General features: G+C 32.6%; 1 protein-coding gene across 2 annotated transcripts in view; it reads right to left on the reverse strand.

Annotated features, from left to right (window-relative positions):
* Positions 1–612: 612 nt before the first annotated feature.
* Positions 613–23,820, reverse strand: part of LOC111052191 (putative fatty acyl-CoA reductase CG8306) — a 45,144-nt gene continuing 21,936 nt past the window's right edge. Inside the window, exons 2-9 of one of the 2 annotated variants that reach the window (XM_022338825.2) lie at positions 19,453–19,647; positions 15,360–15,611; positions 14,208–14,353; positions 13,327–13,433; positions 12,012–12,204; positions 8,047–8,286; positions 5,476–5,736; positions 613–4,511 (exon numbers count right to left, since the gene is read on the reverse strand). In XM_022338825.2, the coding sequence (XP_022194517.1) occupies positions 4,373–4,511; positions 5,476–5,736; positions 8,047–8,286; positions 12,012–12,204; positions 13,327–13,433; positions 14,208–14,353; positions 15,360–15,611; positions 19,453–19,644 (1,530 nt within the window). In that variant the 5' untranslated portion in view covers positions 19,645–19,647 and the 3' untranslated portion in view covers positions 613–4,372. The remainder of the gene's footprint in view (positions 4,512–5,475; positions 5,737–8,046; positions 8,287–12,011; positions 12,205–13,326; positions 13,434–14,207; positions 14,354–15,359; positions 15,612–19,452; positions 19,648–23,820) is intronic. The other variant, XM_022338826.2, reaches the window with a different exon arrangement.

The following is a 23,820-nucleotide window of genomic DNA, read 5'->3' on the forward strand; positions in this document are numbered from 1 at the left end:
TGCAACCCTGCGCTACATAATTCAAATCAACCGATGATTGAATTCAGCCTGATAGTCTCTTTTGACAGTTTGATCGAAGGGAAGCAAGGTCAAATGAAAAATGCAGGCAAGCGAATCGAGCCTGTTGGGTTCGGAGCCCCTGGGTAGACGAATAAGGCGAGGGAAGCGAGCCCACTAGCTATTAATACATAAAAATCCAAAACAATAAATACAGAAGCAGAAGGATGAAGAATATGTGTGCTCTATGGAAAAGAACTATGCATTTTATTACATTCACTCAAATCTATGCTTAGCACACATTCTCTAGAAGTTGTAACTATGTCATCTCTCCAGTTAAATCTTACTGTAGAGCTCGTCGTAAATCAAGAAGTGACGCGAGTCTCCTAGATGAGTTAATATCACATGATCGTATTATAATGTCCACACATGCTAGCTTTGTCTCAATGTGAACATTGTAATACGATCATATGATATTAACTTGTCTGGCAGACTCATGTCAAGTCGTGATGCGTCTCAATATGTAGCTGGCCCAACTAACCCTTTGAAAATTAAACAACACTTACACTAATTCGACACTAAAAATTACAGGCTTATCAGGCAGAGTAAAACAAATTTATTGTAAAAATATTTTATTGGACTTGAAAATGTATTCAATCACAAAAAGTATTTCGAAAATGGAAAATTAATTGTCATAACAAAGATTTTAATAATACTAGAAGATACTGGCAATCAAAGATGTGCTGAAAGACATATTCTTTACAGCTACTTCAAATTAGTCTCAAAATATATTTTTTTCTGTATGCTTACTGGAATAAATAATTGTCAATAGAAAAATTTTGAATTGAGTTGATGTAGCAACAATAGGCAGTTAGGCACAGAAGTAGATACAAAATTTCAAGCTTACAAAACATGCATTTGGTTATCATACAACCACCTCTAACACCCATATTATATCCTATAAAGAATTTTTAGACGGAAAATTATTTCAAAAGCATGACTAATGACAGCCGATAAAAAGTACTTAACATGTGATTATTCAAATCTTGACACTTCAATTGAATTTGAATAATTATTGTTTAATGGTAAAGATTCTACAGTACAATAATTATTCAATCGTTTCTCTACTTTGTATTGATGATTGAAAGCGTTTGTTCTATAACAAGTTCTCCTCCTGAAACAAACATTACAAGCTAAAACAAAGTTTTTCAAGAGAAGTATGAATCATCTGATTTTCTTCTTGAGAAGAGAATTCTGAAGTTATACAGATTCTTATGAAACTGATCTTCCTTATAGTTATGTAGTTCAAATTAAATATGTATTAAATCAAATTCAATATTTAGTTCAAGTTTGAAAAAAATATCGTTTTAAAACTTGTTATAGAACAAATGTTTTAATATGATCAGAATAAGTTATTTCGGTAATTATTCAGATCGGACACATCAGGTATTTTTTTACTTTTTTGTTAAAAAAATCTTCTGTGACAACTGTCAATTAAGTGTTTAACACTCAAAAATTCAATGCAAAAGGAATAGCTAATCTCATCAAACTCATCCTAACCTAACCTCACTAAAGCTTGACCTATTAGTGAGTGGGGACATACAACTCCGCCGCCGCCTTAAAAAAGTAATGGAGGCGCTCCTCACAATCGTACCTCCTCTTAAATTGGAATTCAGCCAGGTATCCGGGGAAGTGGGCCTTTTTACGCCAAATCTGGGTATGGTCCCTCGCACCTCCCGCCGGGCCCTTTCAATGGTGTTAGTGTGAGCCTGGCTGTTTGGATCAACAAAATTCAACGAGTGGTTGACTGTGAGGTGATCATAAAGGTCTTTATTGAGGGATTGATACGCTCTCCAACAATCGCTAATTATCGTTGAACCAGGCAAGATCCACTCTTGAATCAACTTGAAAAGTTTCACAATCCCTAGCTTCAACAGACACAAAAAGATTTATTGGAGCCACGTTTATTTATTTATTCATATGCAAATACAAAGGTAAAAAGGTTTATTTCAAGGTTTAATACAATGTTTTATTCAGGTAAAAACAACAGGCATTTGCCCAAGACTGCTTCAAGCCTTAATTTGGAATACACAGTCTGAAGGTTATGTTACTTACGTAACTTAAATGATAACTTAATTCGCACACAATTTTGAGTCCACAAAAATGTATCTACTACAATTTCGAATTTATAAGATTGATCAATTTCCAAATACAAATCCAAACAAAAATCTTCTTTCGCAATTGCAAAAAATATTGATAATTTCACTCAAATCCACAATTGAGTTCAACCCCCCCCCCACGAAAACCCATTTACCCTTAAAATATCGCCCACGGTTATATTTCGATTTCCCAAACTTGGCCTCATAAATTTCTACAACTTTTCCTGGCTCGCCCAACTTTTCAGAAAGTTTCTCACTAGAGAATATGAATACCTCTCTACAAAACGAGTACCAATGAACAGCAGTTGTTGGGGAAATACCGAGTTCTCTAGTGAGGAGAAAGTTTTTCCTAGGCGGTTTCGGAAAAGAATAATAGAAATTAGATAGAAGCATATGTCGATGGATAATTTTGCTTTATCAAAAAAGGATCCCACCCTGGCTGAAGCATGTAAACTACAAGGCTTCGCTTTGTTGCTGTCAGGGGTTTTGACTCTTCTGCCACAACGGAATAAGAGTTTTTCTTGACAAATTACATTGTTCACCACACCTTTTACACACTGTCACAGTTTTAAAATTATTGTGTTTTATTATAAAATCTAAAACTTCCTCATCTTTAAACCTCGTGCTCTTTAATATTTTACTCTACAACCAACACAATTCATTTTGAAATAACTTAAATAACGGTTCTAAACAAACTTTCTTGATAAAGATAAAATACAATTCATTTTTCTTCATAAAGAGCGAGAAGAATGATCTCTTCTGCTGTTATAATTTGAATTTTCCCAAATTTTTATAATTTTGTTCTAGGTAACCACATGATTGTCCAATCAGTTTAGTGATGATATGAGAAAAAACATAAACAAAACCATACATAACCTTGATGAGTGAAGAACGTTAATTTTAGAATGTATATTATATTTGAAATGCAAAAATTGTTGTTCCAAGTTAAACAGAATATCATCACATAATCAAATCCATAAGTTTTATAAGGAATAGAGTAAGTATATCTTCTTAAATACCCTGATGCGTCCGTTCTATACTAGGCTAGTACCGTTATTTCATCAGAACAATGTTTCCTTCTAGTAGAGTTTTGGTTCTAATAGTATTGGAAGTTGCTGAATAACTCACTAAAAGCAAAACCATAATTTCGGAATGAATATTAAGCTCATTACTAACTATTAGTGTAGGCCTTTGTTCATTTTATGTTAGTCTTGGATACAGTAGAGAATGTTAGTTATAAATGGACACTGAATACTGCAAATCTACACTACAGTATCCAAACTAAGATATCCTAACTTATCGTAAATAATACTGTATTATCATAACAGAATCGAGTATAAATGATTTATTCTCACATACATAATTTTAAAATAATTTCAAAAATAGCTTAACATTGTCGCATTACAAGAATAAATTTATTACTGATACTCGAAATAATGAAGAAACAATTTGAATAAGTGGGACAGTAAATATGAAAAATTAGCTGTGAAGAATGAGAAATAATGATAATTGTATTAACTGGGTGTAAATTTATCACTTCATAAATTAGTAGTTAAGCATTACATTCATAATAAGAATTTGGATTTGTACTAATTTGCTATATTAAAAGAGAAAAATTGTATTATTAAATTACTAAATTTTGTACCAGGTAGCAGTGTCAAATTATTCTAGAGCAAATGATAACTCATCAATTGATAGAAAATCGTTTCACGCATTATTTTCTTATATATGTTGATCGAATCCAAAAATATTATTATAAGAATTATTTTTAAATAGTTCATCAAATTAATAAAGGATTAAAAAAAGTTATCCCAACATCGAATGATCATGTTTTTACAAATATTTTTTGTAGATATGATTCTATTTTTATTGTGGGACCACAAACGAAATGAAAAAGAAATACCATAAATTGTATTAATACCAATTACCGAGATCCTATTAAATCGAATTAGCTTTAATGAGCTTATACTATAGCTCAACATTATTTTAAGAGTATGTAACAAGATGAATTTGAATTTAAAACTATAACTTGCAGAACACAACATGAATAAAATTATTTGTATTTTCTACATTTAATGTAGCATACTGTGATACTATTAACATTAGAGTGTACACTATAGTAATATATATACTGTATAACAGAATAAGGTGTCATGTATCTTGTAAATAGTTTTACTGTGCATGTTGAATTGCACTGATTGCACCAATATCACTTTCTACAGGAAAGAGGATATGAATACAATAATAGGGAGGATGAAGGAGCTGAGAGCCATGGATTGTCCAAAAACGCATGAAAATGCATACCAAATTCCACTCACAACGAATACCTGAAGAACAACGTTCAGCACGTACAGCCTGAAAAAGGAAACAAGTCTTAATAAAATAAAGATGCATTTGATTGGTTGAGGCTGAGGACGTTGCAATGGGAACAAGAAATGAGGAGATGGAAACAAATGTTTGAGTAAAAAATACGTCATTTAAAATTGTATATAAATAAATGGTTGGAAAAATCACAAAAGATCACCATTGAAAATAAAATGGTAACAATACAAGTGAGATTATAGAAAAATAGGAGTTGATATTCAGATTATATTGCTGGATCTAAGTTATGCTTTCTTGGATCCATTAATCAATTTGTTTAGTTCAAGATATTTCAGATTTTTACTTGAATTATGATATTCATTATATTGGTGATCCTAGTGATATTTCGATGATAAAAGAGATCGGTAATTGACGATATTTGTTGATTATATTTATTGTATCATAAAATTACAGTTAAAACTTTTGTTGTGATTAACTCATGAACCTGTTGTGACTATGATTTAGATATTGAACATCAACAATTTTTCTGCTGAGTGACGAATGATTTTGTAGAAAGACTTTTAATTCTACTGTAATGAATGAAGTTATATTTAAGTGATGAATAGTGACAAGTTTGTATTAGTATCATGTCATCATTATATCACTGTCAACAAATCAAATAATAATGCCTTGAGATAACAAAGTTTTTTAGACATATATTAATATTATATTATTTATTAATTGCTACATTATAGGCTAATGTATGTCCAGAAATCTGTTGTCTGTATTGAAGATATTTGTAGTTGACTGATGTTTCATCTATGGTGTTGTATGGATTTAGAATGAATCTGTTATTTCTGCTAAAGAATAGAGATTATATTCTTGAAAAGGTCTGTCTTAGTTTGTCATCATTTCAATTTTCATTAATATCATTAATGATATTATTAACATAGCCTATTGAATAATAAATTACGGAGGTTTCAGAATGGAACAAACGAGTCTGATTGTAGTTACTTACACTTTGTCCTTTTTACGTGCACTAGCAAGCGTTTTGGGAGATTCATTGTTAAGAAATTCTCGAACTCCTTGAGCCAAGTCGTTGAAAAAAGCACTCCATTCCAGCGATCCAACATCCACTCCAAACATTTCTCTCTCTTTTGCGGTTGGGATAGACTTGTGAAGAGCCAGCGATTGCTTGTTATCAAACAGCCATTCGTTGAAAATGAAAGGTGCCAATCTTCCAAGTGATTTGTTCACGTTCGTGTGCAATCTAACCAAGCTACGAAAAAACAGGTTTTTAATTATTACAAATTAAAATTTCTTTCATACATACATATAAATACAAAAATACGAAATAACTCAGCTTCCAATACTAGTGATGGAACCAATAAATTAAATTTTAGGTTGATCAACTTCATTCATTATAGACTCTATATCAACTAGGATATTGTAGCCTTCACTCACTCTAACACGACAATCTGATCATATGATCTAAGTCATGGATACTCCAGTCACTCGGAGCTTACGATTTGAGTCTCTTTTCATGCTCATTGCCACTACTGTAGTTGCTAGTAGCCGTAATTGTAATTTTCGTCTTTTTTCTATCAAGCTTTTTCGTGATTTCCAAGTTGACAATAATTGTATAATTTAAAAAAAATTACTACTATCCCAAAAAAATATTAATTAAAAGTTTCATTGTTTACGTTCACGCTACTCCACTTCAAATCCTAACCTTGAAAATACTCGATACTCAAGTCTCATGCCGAGTTGCCGAGCAACGTGGTAGTGCAGTCGCGGAGAAGCCGATACTGAGCGTAGCCGAGTGACCGAGTAGCCTATTAAGTCACGCCTACTGCACCAATTCACATGCAGTTTTCACCCAAGAACACAGATTAGCGGTCAGAGAAACACAAGGTGCGTCAGAGAAACTTACTTATTTGAAAAAATAAGGTATGTTGAGCTGGTCGTGTAGAGGGGCAGGAGGGGGGCATCTGGAGGGGGAAGTTTTCAAATTTATCCTCCCTCAAGTAAATTAGCCATCATGCTGTGGTCTAAAGAGCAGCGGGCCTTCGCAGTTGAGAGCTTCTTTTCTAATAGTCGATCACCTCCCGCGCTTAATTTGAAATTCTTCCCCACAGACTCGTTCCTGGCCATAATTCGATTCTGTCGTGGGTGAAGTCATTTCAGGAGTGTGGAAGTGTCGCCAAACCCAGAAATGGTCTTCAACGAACCATCAGAACTCCAGAAAATATCGAAAGAGTGAGGCAGCCAGTGTGCGTTCTCCCCGGCGTTCGGCTCGCAAACACGCAGCTGCTATGGCAATTTCTGACTCTACTGTTCGACGAATTTTCCATGACGACCTTCAACTTCATCCCTATAAATTGGCTGTTGTTCAAGAATTGACTGAATGCGATTTTGTTGCCCGTCAAAATGCATGTGATATGCTGATTGACAACCTGCCTGAAGACGCGGTCATTTTTTTAGTGACAAGGCTCATTTCCACATGTGATTCGTCAATGATATTTTTTATGGGGTTATTTGAAATCTTTTGTTTATGTCGATCGACCACGGACCATAGCCTCAAGAACAACATTCGCGACGCCATTGCAGACATACCGATTGATATACTGCAACGAAATTTCAAAAATCGACCTCATCAGTGAATGCGCAATGGGGGTCGCCATTGGTCTGATCTCATTTTCAAGACTGCATGGAAAAAAATTGAGATATTGTATAATCATATAAAAAAATATCTGGAGTACTTTTGTTTTTATTGACCTTTCAAATAAGTAAGTTTCTCTGGCGCAACTTGTATGAGCAGGAATCATTTGTTTTTTTTTCAAGGTAATCTTTAAATTACGATTAATAAAAAATTAAGATACATCCTGCATCTTGTCTCAAATTTACAACAGAAAAGGAATAATAGGACTAAATAGAATGAGATTGCCTGAAGAGTAATCCAGATACTAATCAGATCAAACAACATTTTATACCAATTGGGGAAAAATTGAAAAAGCAGATTCAGGCTCAACTCACACTTACGCGACTCAGGTCGAGAAGAGACTCGACTCTAGTCGAGAGCATGTGTTTTCAAATGGTGACAGTCGCGGAGACTAGAATCGACTGGTCTGAGTGTCACCATTTGGAAACACCATGCTCTCGACTAGAGTTGAGTCTCTTCTCGACCTGAGTCGCGTAAGTGTGAGTTGAGCCTAATTTATTGTGATCTAATAAAAATTGTTGATTCCGATAGATTCTAAAAGCATTTATGCATTCAGGAATTCTCTAGAAGAGAAATTGAAATACAGGATCTGGAGATCAAAAATACAGGCAATACTGGAAATTGAACTCGATCCTATGTTAAGTTGCACGAAAATCCCATTATTTTTAACCTCCTTAGAATGGTATATCTAACGGAACCAATAACCAATGAGAGATCTGTCAACAATTCTATATGGATTGCAAATTTTGCGACAATCAGTCCAACTTAACCTGAGAAAGCAAGGCTTTACTGCTTTCTCAACAAAGAAAACTAAGAAAACAAATTTAAAAACGAACTATCGGTAGAACAATAGGAAATCAAACTCACATAGGTCTTCCACCGCCTATCCTTGTGACAGTATCCAATATGTAAGCTGGGATCATGTGGAATATAAAAGCCGAGACCCTGAACAGGAAGAGAGACGGAAGTAGCTTGAGTGTTGGATACCAAACGGCACTTTTCAATGGATACTTGTGAAGAAGCTGAGTCACCTCATTTTCTACATTTGCCCATTTAAATGGTTTATATGTGCTGGTTGTTACATGGAAAACGTCAGTAGATCTTGGCCTGGAAAAGAAATATATTAAATATTTAATTCCAAAATCACATTTCACGTCACAAAATATCTGAATAAGATAGAAAAGATCACACCATAATATATAGGGGGGAAATAGATATCCGGTCAGAATAGAATAGAAAAAAGTAAAATACAACAAAATATTATAGACATTTCATTGAATTACGTATAGTTGAATTACTTCATGAAAAAAGCCAAGAGCAAAAACGTAGCTATCGAATACTGAATAGATTTGGTGCAGCTTAGCTTATGTTTATGGATACAGCTTAATATTTATTTTAAATGATAATAAATCATACAAAAATGGAATAAATAGGCATATTGAAAATCTAAAGCATCTAAACTATTTAATTTTACTCTTTCAAGTGTTAGTAACCACTAACAGTAACTTCTACTGACATATTAATACCGTCAGCTGTGTTTACAGGAGTGAGTTTGGTTTTGTATTGTGGTATCTAAATTTCTAAATAATTCAATATTTTCAAATTTTGAATTACAGTTTGGTGGCATTTTTTAATTAATTAATTGTAAAATATATAGGGATTTCAGGAACCATCATCTGATGTAATAAATTGTGAGCATTGTTGATCGTTCTAGTCAAGTACTGGTATTATTATCGAACCTGAACAGCGAAAAAATAAAAAATATGTACATTTATACTTGTAAGTCTCTTGTTGAAGGAAATCATTGTATAGAAGGAAACTTGAATAATATCTGAATGTAAAATTTTGGAATTTGTATGTATGAATAACTATTGTATCTTGCTTATTTATAAGCAAGAATTACGTTTATTAGTATAGAATTATTGAACTTAAAGAAATTTTTGCTGTGAAAGTATTACAAAACAATTGCTGTTTTTTATATTAATTCATTTATTCATAGACAATAGATACAATGCAGGTAAAAACAAAAGGTATTCGCCCAAAACTGCTTTAAACCTTAATTTGGAATACACATAGTCTAGAGGTTATGTAAATGATAACTTAATTCACACACTATTTTGAGTCGGAAAAATTTATGTACTACAATAATTTTGAATTTATTAGATTAATTAATTGAATCGGTCTGAAGAGAAAGGGAACATGTCAAAAATCAGAATTTTTCAGGGGAGAGAAAAAAACTGAATACAGATAAAAGTATTGATCATTTCAAGATTGTTTTTCGTCATTAGGGTGCAAACTCTTTTAAGACAACAATTTTAATCCAGTATAAGCACTTATATAAGATTCACCCCTTAAAATTGAGTTTTTTGTTAACTTCCTTTTACTCATGATGATATTATAAATTATCACTCTTCAACTTTTACAATAAACACCTCAACCGAAAGCAATCTAACCTTAAAAGAACGCATGAATTAAAGGTAACCTAACAATAGCATAAAAATCACAACTGACAGTTGATTTTCGAATGTTTGGCGTTGAAAGGAAACATGTCTGTCATGACTAGTTCCCTTTCACTCCAGTTCAGCAAAAATACTATACCTGTTTCTAGTATAAAGAGAATGCTGACATGTTCCCTTTCAGCTCCAATCGATGTATCCCACAGTAAACAACTCATTTCAACCTTAAAAAATGAAAAATTTTGACATGTTCCCTTTCTCCTCAGGCCGATTCAATTTCAAAATACAAATCCAAACAAAAATCTTCCTTCACAATCACAAAAAATATTAAAAATTTCACTTAAATCCACAAATCATGCGTCAAGTACACGTACATTTCACTTTTATATGCGAAGAAATAATGAGAAGGAATCGTTACAAATGACTGTTATCAATGAGAATTGCTGTTATCAATGAGAATACGTGAATTTTCAACGTTGGCATTGAATTTGATGTCCAATGTTCATTGTGATGTTCAATTCATTGTTATTTGATATTCAATGTTAGTGTTAGGGTACAAACACACTGAAAGCAGAGCGTGGCGTGGTCCGAGCGTTCTTAATACACACAGGAAGCGTCTGAGCGTCAAGGGCCAAGAAAATGGCGGTGTCAAAGTTTGCACGGACATTACTTTGTGAGAATAATTATTTAAAGTATTGGCTATTAAAAATAGAAAGAAAAAAAATCTCAGTACCCTTTTTGAATTCAAATTATTATAGATATTGGCTATTAGCTAAGCCTGCTAGGACAGAGTGGGTTAATGAAATTAACTTGGATCGTTGACAATTTGGAGAATAACACCATCTGTTTAATGTGTTAAGAAAGCATGAGTCCCGATTTTTTGAGTAAATGCGAATGTCAACTTCAACCTTTGATTATTTTTTGACTAGAGTGAAGCCTGATTTGGAAAAACAAGTTACTAATTGGAGGAATCCAATATCTGCTGAAGAAAGACTTGTAATAATACTAAGGTAACCATATTTCATAGAAATATGAATGGAATGGAATAGCCTTACTTTTGATTTCAAAGTGCAATATATGAATGTCCTCTTTTGAATAATCAAATAATACACATTACGGGGGAATTCGGGCAAACATTAAAAATACTATTGTACTAGATGGTGGGAAAATGTAGAACAAAAGCATTATTATGTACAAGACTAGTATTATGAACCACTAGTATGTACATTAGTAGGGCACTCGCTCCAAAAAACAAACCAGCTTGCTCCAAAGTTTGACGCCACGCTCCGCTCTACGAGTAGACGCTTCCAGTGTGTTTTAGCTCATTACTTTACATTATATTGTTCACGACACTTCTCAATGCCACCCTCCGCTCCTATTTCAGTGTGTTTGTACCCTTAAATATTTTAATGAAATCAACGTACTATCAGCCAAATAATAATTTTATTTGGTGTATTTATATTATTGCCTTGGCCATTATTCAATTTCAAAGGATAGTGAGCATCTTGGAAATATATCTTATAGTGAAGCAATTGTTGAATCTATTACTATTAATTATTATAGTGTTGAATATTTTGTCATGAATTACAGTGAATTTGAATGAGCTATTACTACTGAATGTTCACAGCGAATTTGTATAGTTTATATACTATGTGTTTATGTAAAAATTATTCTCAAATAAATAAATATTATCTATAAAATAGAATTATAGTACCCTTTGAAAAAAATAAAATATTAAAAAACAAGAATACAAATTGTAACGTAACTACTAGTTTCGGTGATCACACCATCGTCAGTTAATGAAAATAAATGTTTACTAATAGTAACAGTAAATAGTATTTACTACTAGTAAACATTTATTTTCATAACCTGACGAAGGTGTGATCTATTATCTATTACCATTTACTATTAGTAAACATTTATTTTTATAACCTGACGATGGTGTGATCACCAAAACTAGTAGTTACGTTACAATTTGTATTCTTGTTTTTTAATATTTTATTTACTTTTAAAGGGTACTATAATTCTATTTTATAAATACAAGAAAGCAGCCCTGAATTCATACATTTTAAAAAATATTATCTAATTTATTATCTTGATTTTTGAGTATCTAATCTGCTATTTTTCTAATCATTAATATTTTCATTTTTACATACAACTCCCACATTGGTTCTCCTAGAGAGTAGGCCTACCTGATTTGTCACAAAGATACTATTCTTCTGTTCAATATTGTTTTTTTTTTAAATGCAGTGCTTTCTGAGAGAAATGAAACTCATCTCTTATTTATTTCATACGAATAAACTCACTTTTATAAACTCAATATTTATTTTATACGAATAAACTCATCTTTTATTTATCTCATACGAATAAACTCACTTGTTTTTGACGACATGCCAGGCTGCCAGAATCATATGGTTCACCACCACATCGACTGGGATATAATCATAGATCAGATTCTTATCAACGGGCAGTCTTCTTACTACACCTTTAGCAGCTCCCATGATAAACCCTTGAGGACCGTTCTTACTGTTAGTCCAGCCGGGAATAGGTTCTTTCCACGCTCCTACAACTGAATAAAGACGAGATTATTATATTACACAAACACCAGACAGCAATGAAACTGATTGCAATTTGTTTATTACTCTCGATACATGATAATTTAGTAATCAACATTTCAAATAGCTATCAAATACCATGAAAACTTCTGCAAATATTGAATATAGCTATTCTTCCTGTTGTCAATATTCACTCAAGTCTCCAGTGTATTTGGAACATACTGTTTGAAAAAGAATGAAAGTACTAGATTCTAAAGACATATTTATTCTGATGTGTATAGTTTCAGATTGATGATTTGATGTAGAAATTGAAATCGATATAACCTACATAATATTTGGACGATTTGATACATAATTAGGAAATGGATGAAGTTTTTGGCAATAGCCTGTTTCTTATGACTATTGAATTGTTTTTGTTTTATCCAATAAATAAATGCAGAATTATATGTTTAGAGCTTCAAATTCGATTGCATTTTGTGAAGTTGAAACATTGACATCTATTTCAGATATTACCGATGGATGGATAGCTTCAGTATCTGTTTGTGTTCAACTAGCCTATGTATAGATGATCAGAAGAAGTAAATCTATTTATAAATAAAAAACAATGAAATGATTGGGAGATTCAGAGGGTTAACCCAGAACTGTTTCTTTACCGAATTTAGTTGAAATGAGATTGTTTCCACTGCTTACAATAAATGAACTTATTGACTCTGCTTTGCTTATATTGTGTGGTGTTTTGGTGTTGTATGATTTTTGTGTAATGTGTTCTGATTGACTGTCTATTTCACTGAGTGCTCAACCCCAATAACTAATTATATTCTAACACAAAACATGTAGGCTACGTCAAATAAAGAAACTGAACATTTTGAAAGTAGGTAAGGGAGAAATACACATAAAAATACGTAAAGATAGTGGTTTCTTGATCCATTTCGAACTGGAATATATTTCAACACACTATTTTGTCATTTAAACAAATTGTTTATTACATCAACATGACTGCATGTCGGTGATAAACAGTGTGTTAAAATAAATATGTTACACACAAGATAGTAAGATAGAAGAAGTATCTCAAGAATTTTGATCATAAACCTAATTCATATGAAATCAGCAATGGCATGGAATTGCTAAATACTTACTCATACTTGGTCGAATAATGACTGAGTTTGGAATGCCAGCAACAACATGCTCTGCAAGAGCCTTAGTGAACGTGTACGTATTCGGATGACCAACGTCACTCATCATTCTGAAATATAAATGAAAAAAAAATTAAGAATAAACAAAATTAAGCCAGAAGAAAATCCTTTATATCCATTTGAGATTTATGCACTGTCCATATTTCACTATAATATCTATGAAAAGATTATATAAATTATGCTGTATAATTATGTATGTATATGTTACTGAAAAAAATCCTATAATTGATTTTATTATACTTTACTCAACACAGGCTCTGAAAAATATTAACTATTTATTGATCAAAGGATATGCCCTCAGATTAGTTAATGTTTTATTGATTGAAATGATAAGATTACATGAGTATGGATCATAGTTACCTACTTACTTATATGAAAAGTAAGCGATAGTGCTCGCGAAGTTCTTAATGCATGAATTAAATGTCGGGTTTGTATAATTGTGCCAGTGATTGCTGACACTTCCAACTATTGTGAAATCTTAGGTGGAATATTCACTAATGATCAAAAATGTAGATAATGAGGTTGTTATTGAAAATCTTCGACAGTATCAGAAATTTTCTGACCTTTGATTTGAACATTTTTGACAAAACCGACTCACATCAATTACTTTATTATGCAAATTTGAATTTACGAGACTTCTTGATGTTTGTATGATTATTAAAATAGATTTAATTCAATGTACGATCTTGATTTTATATTGATTGTGATTTATAATGTAAGATTGTTGATGAATATTGATGATTGAAACCATTATTGACTTTTCAGTAAAACAATAACACAGTGAAGAAAATTAAAAATCATGAAACTTTTGAAAAGAAACTTACTTTGGCGCTAGATCATTCAAAGATGATTCAGTATCTCTCTGTACTAAGGAAATCACATCTTCTACCTTAGCAGGTGCTGGATATATTACTTCATCTGCTGACTTCAAATTGGAATTGACATAGGCACTTGATACGTGGACAAACGCCTAGAAATTCCAACAAATATCATATTAAAAAATATTTAAAATCAGCAAAGATTATTATGCAGATGCATCTAATCTATATTCATCCCTATACAAGCAGTAACTCTTGATAATTCAAAGTAATAATTCTTCAGATAGGATTGAATGGTGTGAAAAATAGTAAATGATATAAATTATATGATACACCACATTTCACTTCAGTTATGTTATAATAGAACGGAAGGAATTAGGAATAAAATAAATTATTATAACATAGAATAAAATGTTATCCATGTTATCCAGGAACAAAAGCCTACAAATAACAGAAAAAAACACCTTGAAAATCAGCAAGTTTGTAAAATCTGTCCAGCCAATTGTAATACTGTAGAGGTGGATTTCTAGAATATCAATTGAAGACATTAAATTAAAGATGAGAATGGAATAAACAATTAGGAAAACGTCACTGAATTGAATAGAATAGAATATAACTCTATTCAATGCTAAATTGGAAATGATATCCCAGTTCCCATAATCAATAGTATGATCTAATGGTTCATCTGTCATATAATATCAAACAATTTTTCACAGTGGTTTTTCCTTTCCTTTAGATTGATTTATAGATAATAACTTGACATTATTTACAAGTAACAAATTTTTTCTTAATCCATTTTATCTATTTTTCGATATTATTAGGCAACTGTAAACTTAATTTCAATTATTATTGATGCCGTATATGCTGTAGCATTCCTGCCCATCATACTTGAGCCTCTGCCAGGTTTTCCTGTATTTTCTTGGCATTCAATTACATGCATTTACAGACATTCTCCTGTATTTTTAGAGTATCAATAGCTGTTGAGACTTCAATGAATATGTTTTGTTTTTGCATAAAATGTTATTTAAAATAATGTATTATTATTACAAGAGAGAGATAAAACTAATTTGAGTAGCTTGCAATGGGGAGGAAAAACATTAATCATATTATAATGATTTAACTAATCTTATACCAATGTTATGCTTTAACTATACTAACCTTGAGGTTGGGCATTTCCTTGCTCAATTCGGCAACCCGTTTAGTACCAAGCAGGTTTATTTCAACAGTAGTTTTCAACGAAGCTTCAAAATCGAGAGTGGCGGCCGAATGGAAAATGAAATTGACTTTGTGCTTCATCTCTATCCTATCTTCCATCTTCAGCCCTAAGTTATCTTCACCTACATCTCCGGCAACGGCAATCACTTTGCGAAATGGATCATTTCCAAGTGACTCTCTCACTTTATTGAAAACCTGCAATATAAATATTCAATATCAAAAACCGTCCATATGACTGCAAGAAACATGATTTAAAATAATTCAAATGGATAAATACAATAGAAAACTAACTTCTCTTTGCGCTAGCGCGACTTTATCCAAGCTTATTGCTGTACTTTCTATCTGTAAAGAGAGAGGGAATAGAGATAATTTTTTTGCAGTGAATGACGCCAATACAGAATCGGAATCATCAAGTTATTATTACATTTAAGACGATTTATTATTGCAAGTTTTAGGGCCCCATTACACCTACACATATGGTTGGTAACAATAAGATATGTAGCAGCTCTTGATAGATGATCGAATATATCAATTCGACAGTCTTCAAATGAAATATTTGTCTGTCTAATCAAAATATGAGGTACTAGCCGGCAGTCTCGTTTCGCCCGCCTTATCCGTCTAGCCAGGGGCTCCGCCCCCTTAGACCTCCGGCTAGATAATCCAGAAATAGGATCAGCTGGCTCGCCTGAATTTTTCATTTGAGCTCGCTTCTTTACGCCAAAAAGTCAAAAGAGACTTTCAGACTCGATTCCAGTTCACCAGTTTTCTTTGACTTATGTAGTGCAGGGTTACAAAATTTGTATTTTTATCAGAATTAATAAATACTCAGTTATTTCTCAATTAAAGACTTATTTAAGATATTACGAGAATTATTGTATTCCAGTCTAATAAGATAGTTCTTTGAAATTTAAAACAGGAATAATGTGAAGAACCTAACAAACATCTAACCCTCTTAGTATGAATTGAGACTAGTGATGTGGATCGGGAATATTCCCAGTGGGAAAAAACTTATGATTTGGCAATATTTCCAGGAATATTTCCGAGGCCAAGAAATTTTGGGAATTTATGGGAACTTGAGGGAATTTATAAAATTGTTCTGAAAATGATTGAAATTTATCAATTCCACTCATATTTTACATTAATATAATCAATAAATCATCATTCTATTTGATATTGATCAAGCTCAGTAACATTTTACATTGATATAATCAATAAATCATCATTCTTTGAGCCTGTTTTTTGCTCACTCACTCACTGTCTTTTAAATATTCGTACAGTCCAGTCAATGAAAGATTATAGAGGGAAAATTTTGGAACACAATTTTTGACCCCGTAGATCTTTTAAGGTTAGTAAGGGGGTAAACATATCAAAAGTCCTCACTCCTACCCCCTGTGCTAAGGTGGTGGGGTGGTTTGAAAGTGTCATATCATGTTTTTTTTGCATATATCTCGAACAATATGCGCCTTTCGGAAATTTTTGTCGAACACAATCATAATATTAAAGCTCAAAAATTATCCTACAAGTTTCATTTCCAACATTTTTCCATATCTCTCATAGTTTTCTAGTTATGAGCTCTCTAAGGTATCACATTTTGAAGAAAAACCCTTCCGGCTCCGATTTTTTCATCTTTTTGGCATTTTTAACGATTCATTGAAAAAATCGGAGCTAATCATGAGTTTTGTGATATCTTCTTTAGTTTTTGAGATATTCACTTTTAAAAGTGTAAAATCTTTGAAAAGACAGTTATTCTTCCAATTGTTTGCACTTTCAGGGCTCATTACTCAACAAGAATGCATCGAAACAATGTAATTTTTTTACACAGGGGGTAGAAGTGAGGACTTTTAATATGATTACTCCCTTACTATCCTTAAAAGAAGAGCTACGGGGTCAAACACAATTTTGTGTTCCAAAATTTTCCCTCTAATCTTTTATTGACTGGACTACAGGAATATTTAAAAGACAGTGAGTTGTAGAGCATTCAATTCTCTTCAATTTAATGTATTATTTCATCATTTTATGCTTTCCATCAATTTTTATAGCAGTTTTAGTGTTGAGTGTGGTAAGAGTGAGGACTTTTTATATGCTTACCCCCTCACTATCCTTAAAAGGACTGCGAGGTCAAAAATTGGGTTCCAAACTTTTCTCTCTATATCTTTTTGAGCATTCGTTGCCTGGACTGGTATCTCATTACAAGTTAAGTGACCTCAATGACTCTTGAAAGGTTGTGAGCTGTGGAATTATTTTCTTTTTTATATTGAATTAAACTGGAGTATGCTCCTTGTTTTAGTTTAGCCTATTTTGCTGTATTTTATTATTTCTAATTTTTGGATTAATATTCTACTCTAATCTTTATTTAGGAGGACAATTATTTTTGTGTGGAGAAATTGAATAAAATCATACAATGAAAGTTAAATTAAACTCAATACTTTGTTGACTTTGTTTACCTGATTCACAGGCATTTATAAGTAAGTAAAAAAATTTTATTCAACTTGTAAGACATGAAAGTAGCATAATAATAGTGGTGCAATTGAATGATTTATTGAGTGCTCATTTCTCCTTTCAGTCTATGAGCTTCAAATTACTGTTTTCTTTGAACTTACTACAATTTATAAGTTATTCATCCTTATATTTCTTACATAAATCGTTTGTATAACAGGTGATTGAGACCATGTGTAACAAAAAACGTCTTTTTTGGTCATTTTTTATGAAAGAAATCATAAATTTCCTCAAGTTCCCATAAATTCCCGGGAATTTATGAATTTTGGGAATATTTCCCTTAAATTCCCTGGGAATATTCCCTCGATCTTAAATTCCCGGGAATTTTACATCACTAATTGAGACACTTGAGAAATGTAGAAAAATGCATTGAAAACTCAATGAAAAACTTGTGGAATGAAACCCTCTAATATAGCACCACCATTACTAAACCTGTATACACTTTGATGTTTACACTTTAAAGTTCATCTGTTCCTAAAAACCCTGGAAAAACTTGGACCTACTCAAAGTACAAAAAATATCACACCAATATTGAATGTTTAAGGAAACAGTTGATCTAAAGTAATAAACCTTATTCCGGGCCAATTTCTCACAGACTCAAAGATTAGTAGAAAATCTAAACTTGATATATAATATAAAACTGGATCTACAGTAACTTTTTCTTCCATATCGACGTGTGAGGCTCAAGATTTGTGCTCAGACTATTGAATGTAATGCAATTTGTTATAAGTGAACTCGCTTAAAATTTTTCTCTTATCCTTTTTCTTTCTCTTTTTCCTGTCTTCCCTTTCTCACTCCCCTTCACCCTTCATTCCTTACTTTCATATCCTCTACCAGCCTATTATACCGGAAACCATAGTTGACTAGGTATTTTTCCTCCTTTCTTTCTTTTCAGCTCCTTTTTTTCTTTTCTCTTGTGTGTGTGTGTGTGTGTGTGTGTGTGTGTGTGTGTGTGTGTGTGTGTGTGTGTGTTGTGTGTGTGTGTGTGTGTGTGTACACGATATCTCATCTCCCAATTAACAGAATGACTTGAAATTTGGAACTTAAGGTCCTTACAATATAAGGATCCAACACGAACAATTTCGATCAAATGCGATTCAAGAAGGCGGCTAAAATTGCGAAAATGTAGTCAAAAACAGGGGTTTTTCGCGATTTTATCGAAAACGGCTCCAACGATTTTGATCAAATTCATACCTAGAATAGTTATTGATAAGCTCTATCAACTGCTGGCTCAGATCTTTAAATAGTAGACTTGAGATGCGCGGGAACACTAGCGTCAGGGGATCAATTTTCATAACGGCAAGGAAAGTTGTGTGAGTGCACCACACCAGATTTTTTTTGTATTTTCAATTAGAAATTTGAATTTTAATTGAATTGTTTTTGTTTTATTTTGTGTTGAATTGAATAAAATTCAATTTGATGCATTGAATTGAAAAATGTTTTGAGCTCCTCTTGATCATTCCATATAATTTGTACCTGTATGATGAATAGATAAATTGATAAATAAATAAAATGTTTAAATGTAATTCTAACAACTCACCCTGTCTTCGAGAACTTTTTTAAGACGATCAGCTACTTCCACACCCTTTTTCGGCCTGATAAGTACATAGATGTATTTTATATTAGGCACACACCTGAGAAGTTTTTCTACCAGTGCCATTCCCACGAAACCCGTAGCGCCGGTGATGAACACACTCGCGCCATCGAAAATATCGATAACGTTTGGAGACATCTCCTGGTACAAAAAATAAAAATTGTTTGATCAAATGGGATAATTCGAAAAATTCGAGTTAGATAGGAATAACATATTGACATAAGCTCATTCTAATCTATATTTTCAGATAGTGATTTGGGGTAGAAATTTAAATGAACCTAACCTATGTATATAACATTTGGACAATTTGAAAATAAATTAGGAACTTGAAGAAGTTTTGGGCAATAGCCTGTATTTCTTTTGCGATCATTGTAATGTTTGTGCTAACCTAATAAATAAAATAATAAATCAATCTGGTAGAATCCCTGTGGCAGATTTCCATTACATACCAGCAGGCAAGGGAGATGTTTTGACCAAGGAAGAAAATATAGCATGAATTAATTAATATAAAGAGATTGTTAATTTGAAAAAGGCTATTATAAAGAACGGAACAGGCAGCAAAGCTACGCTGATGAAGTAAGATGAATTTGAATAAAATGTTATACCACAGTTATAAAATAGCAATCACAATTATAAATTGACTGTAAAATCCTGGCTTTGTATCCCAAAATTATGAATTACAATTACAATTAAAAATTGAGTTAATAATTGAATAAGTGGGCTCTATAGCCCACAATAATTTGAAGTTACAATATTGACTTCATGATAATTGTAGGCTAATTGAAATAATAGATTCACTTTAGGACTGATGGAGTATGGTCAATAATATTAGGAAATGCTTATTTGTCCAGAGAACATGTCTTAGGTCCCCATCTGACCAAATGATTTAGGGCCCATCAAAAATCAACTAGTAAATTAATTTATTGTATTATTGAATACTATGCACTCAACTCTTTGTATATAGGGCATGGCCCGTTTACAAATAAATGCTATTCTATTCTATTCTATTAGGTAACAGGTAATAGATCAAGATGGTAATAATATATTTTCGATTGTTAAATAGATAATCTTTTATCAAATATTTGACAGTCTGATACCGGTCTAATAAGGAATAAAATCGTCGATATGAGTTCCTCAAATATCTTCAACAAAATATTTGACCGTGTAACTCCTAAAACTTACAATGCAGCGAAATCTTATTACCCTAGGCCTATATAAAAAAAGTTTTACATGACATCTTCATGCTGTTCAAAACCTAATAACTTCAAGAGTATAATATAAGGGTGATATGATGAGAGAGTTTGATTGAAAACAAAATACTCATAAGATTTTTTCATAGTTTCAAAAAACATGGAAAAATGAGCCATAAATGGGAGCACAATATGCTGGTGAAAGTAAAACAGTAAGAGAAAAAATTATCGATTCAACTACTATGAATACGATCTACTATGGCCAAATTTTATGGCGTTTCATTATTTGATAGTTCATCTAGTACTAATGTCGAGTGGACTGTCAATCGCTAATTACGACCTTTCGTCAATCGCTAATCGCCAATTGGAATTACGACCTTGGTGTGATCGCATGCATTCAAGGACCAACAGTCATTTTTATTATGCTAAGTCAGCCTGCTATAAGAACTTTGAGTCGTTTAGCACCAATCGTAAGCATTATAATATCATCTTGAGATCAAAGATTGGACTTTAATTGATCGATGAATCTTAAACAGAGATATAACATTGATAGTCAACTTTCTGTAATCAGAAGGTATTGAGATAAACAGTATCATAGAAGACTCTTCCATAGTATTTTTTTAAATCCATTGCTTTATATGAACGTGAATTTTTTAATTGATGATTTCAAATCGGTAGAATTCTGATGTATTAATGAGTTTTTTTTTTCAAAATAATCTGGTAATAATTATTTGTAACCTTATATAACTAAAAATAGTGAGCATCTAATAAGCGAGGTTTGTTTTTGAAAATATATTTTGGAGTTATTCCTACGATGGCGTTTCTTACGAACCCATCAAGCGTGGTTCATTTCCTATGAACCAATTAATTTCAATCGTGAACTTTCCTACTAAGAACTGCTACCTGTACTCAACTTGTATCTGTTACGGATACTTGTATATGTTACGAGAGATGGTTTGGAAGTCATGAGTATTTTTGGAACATACTGTCAATTTTGAAACGTTTATGGCTAATACTTTATTGACAAATTTAGAGCCTACTGAGTTGGGAAGTCCGTGGATCATGAAATTCATGGATTCATGGATAATTGAATACCAGATTTATGAAATTGATTTCCAACTCTTCTCTTAAAAGGAAGGTAATCATGAATGTAAATATTATCATTGAACAAGCGTTAGCGAGATCTTACTTTTGAATCAATGCCAAAATCGTTGTCCGTCTGTGAGTTGTTCGTATTTTCTACAATAACTTTTGAAAAATTTGATCAGTTTCAAATTTTGAACACGTATTATTCCAACCTTTTAACAAGTCAAATTCATTTGAAAAATAAATTGACTCACTCCTTCGTCCTTTTTCAGACTATATCTTTTTATGCTATAGACTCAATAGACAGGAATGGAATAGAGGGAGTAGCATCATTCAAGTATCTCGGGGCAACACTTATAAGAAAAACAAAATGAGTGAAACCATCTGTGAAAGGATCCAAGCTGGAAAAAGAGCATTTTACGCAAATACAAGCTTATTCAGGAGCCGTCTGATTAGCAGAGAGGCGTAAACAAAATTATACCACAGCTTAGTACGCCCTGTAGTGAACTATGGCCCGGAGAAAGGAGACATGAACAATGACAGAGAAAGATAAAAACCAACACCATGTCATCGAAAGAAGAGTACTGCGGAAAATTTATGGCCCAGTACAACAGGGGTTGGAATGGCAAATCACTTCCGATAAGGAATTGGAAGACCTGAGGGAAGGAAAGACTATGGTTCGATTCATAAAGGCTCAAAGAATCAGGTGGTTGGGCCATGTGGAAAGGATGACTGCGGACCGAATCCCTAAAATTGTGATGTCCTCACAATAGGAGACACAGAGGGAGACCCAGGGAAAGATGGCTGGATGATGTTAGGAGTTTGGGTGTGCGGGGATGGAGAGGCGAAGAAGAAGAAGAAGAAGAAGAAGAAGAAGAGAAGAAGAAGAAGAAGAAGAAGAAGAAGAAGAAGAAGAAGAAGAAGAAATAATAATAGACTCAACAATCACGAGAGGGAAAATCACTCAAAAGTCATATGGAATATTGTAATTTGATTTTAGTAGATCAGCTGATAGAATATCAGTGGCATCTTTGAAATTGGTTTTCTAGTAGTCCAGTCAAGGAAATGTTATAGAGGGAAAAGTTGGGAAGACAATTTTTGACCTAGCAGTTCTGTTAAGGGTAATAAGGAGGTAAACATATCAAAAGTCCCCACCCCTACCCCATGTGCTAAGGGGGTGAGGGTGGTTTCAAAGTACCATTTTTTGGTTTCTCACATAAAACTAAAAAACTATGTATCCTAAGGGCTTGACAGTCGTATAACAAATTAAAGCTTTCATAATTTCCTACAATATTCATTCTACAACTTTTTTTATATCTCCTTTAGTTTTCGAGATATCCGCTCTTGAAGGTGTGACATTTTTGAAAAAATACGTTTGCCACCAATTTTTTCTATTTTTCCTCTTATAACTTTTTGAAAATCGATGGGAAAAATCGATGCTGATTTTGAGCTTAAGGAGCTTTAATTGCCTATCGATTGGTACCAGAATTTTTAAGATTGGACCAATAATAACGGAGATATGGCAGCCTTAGTGATAGGTGACCACTGAAAGTTTGTTGCAGTGCAAACCAAGGCATGCTGATAGAGTGGCCTCAATGATGCAACAATCTCTATTTGCATTGAATGTTAATAGTAAGCGATTTTAGGTCATTTCAAACGATAAAATAACGTTACATAACCCTCTTAAGGTGGGTCACCAACCACCAAAGCTGCCATATCTCAGTTAATCTTAAAAAAATCTAGTACCAATCGATAGGCAATTAAATTTAGTAAAAAAAGTTATTCTTGCAAAGTTTATTTTTGTAAAACCAAAGGTTTCTGAGTTATTTGAAAAACTAAATTTTAAATAACCGCCATTTTGTTTTATGAATTTGAAAAATTAATATAATTTTTTCTAGCTTTGTCTAGTTATAAATGATCGTGCAAAGTTTCAATTTCGTATGTTCAACCATTATTTAGAAAAAAATAAGTGAAAAAAGCAAAATAGCCGCTGTGTGAGTAACTGAAGACTTCCAAACAATTTAAATATGATATTAAG

This window comes from Nilaparvata lugens, chromosome X, assembly GCF_014356525.2.
Source record: "Nilaparvata lugens isolate BPH chromosome X, ASM1435652v1, whole genome shotgun sequence".
Taxonomy (NCBI): Eukaryota; Metazoa; Arthropoda; class Insecta; order Hemiptera; family Delphacidae; genus Nilaparvata; species Nilaparvata lugens.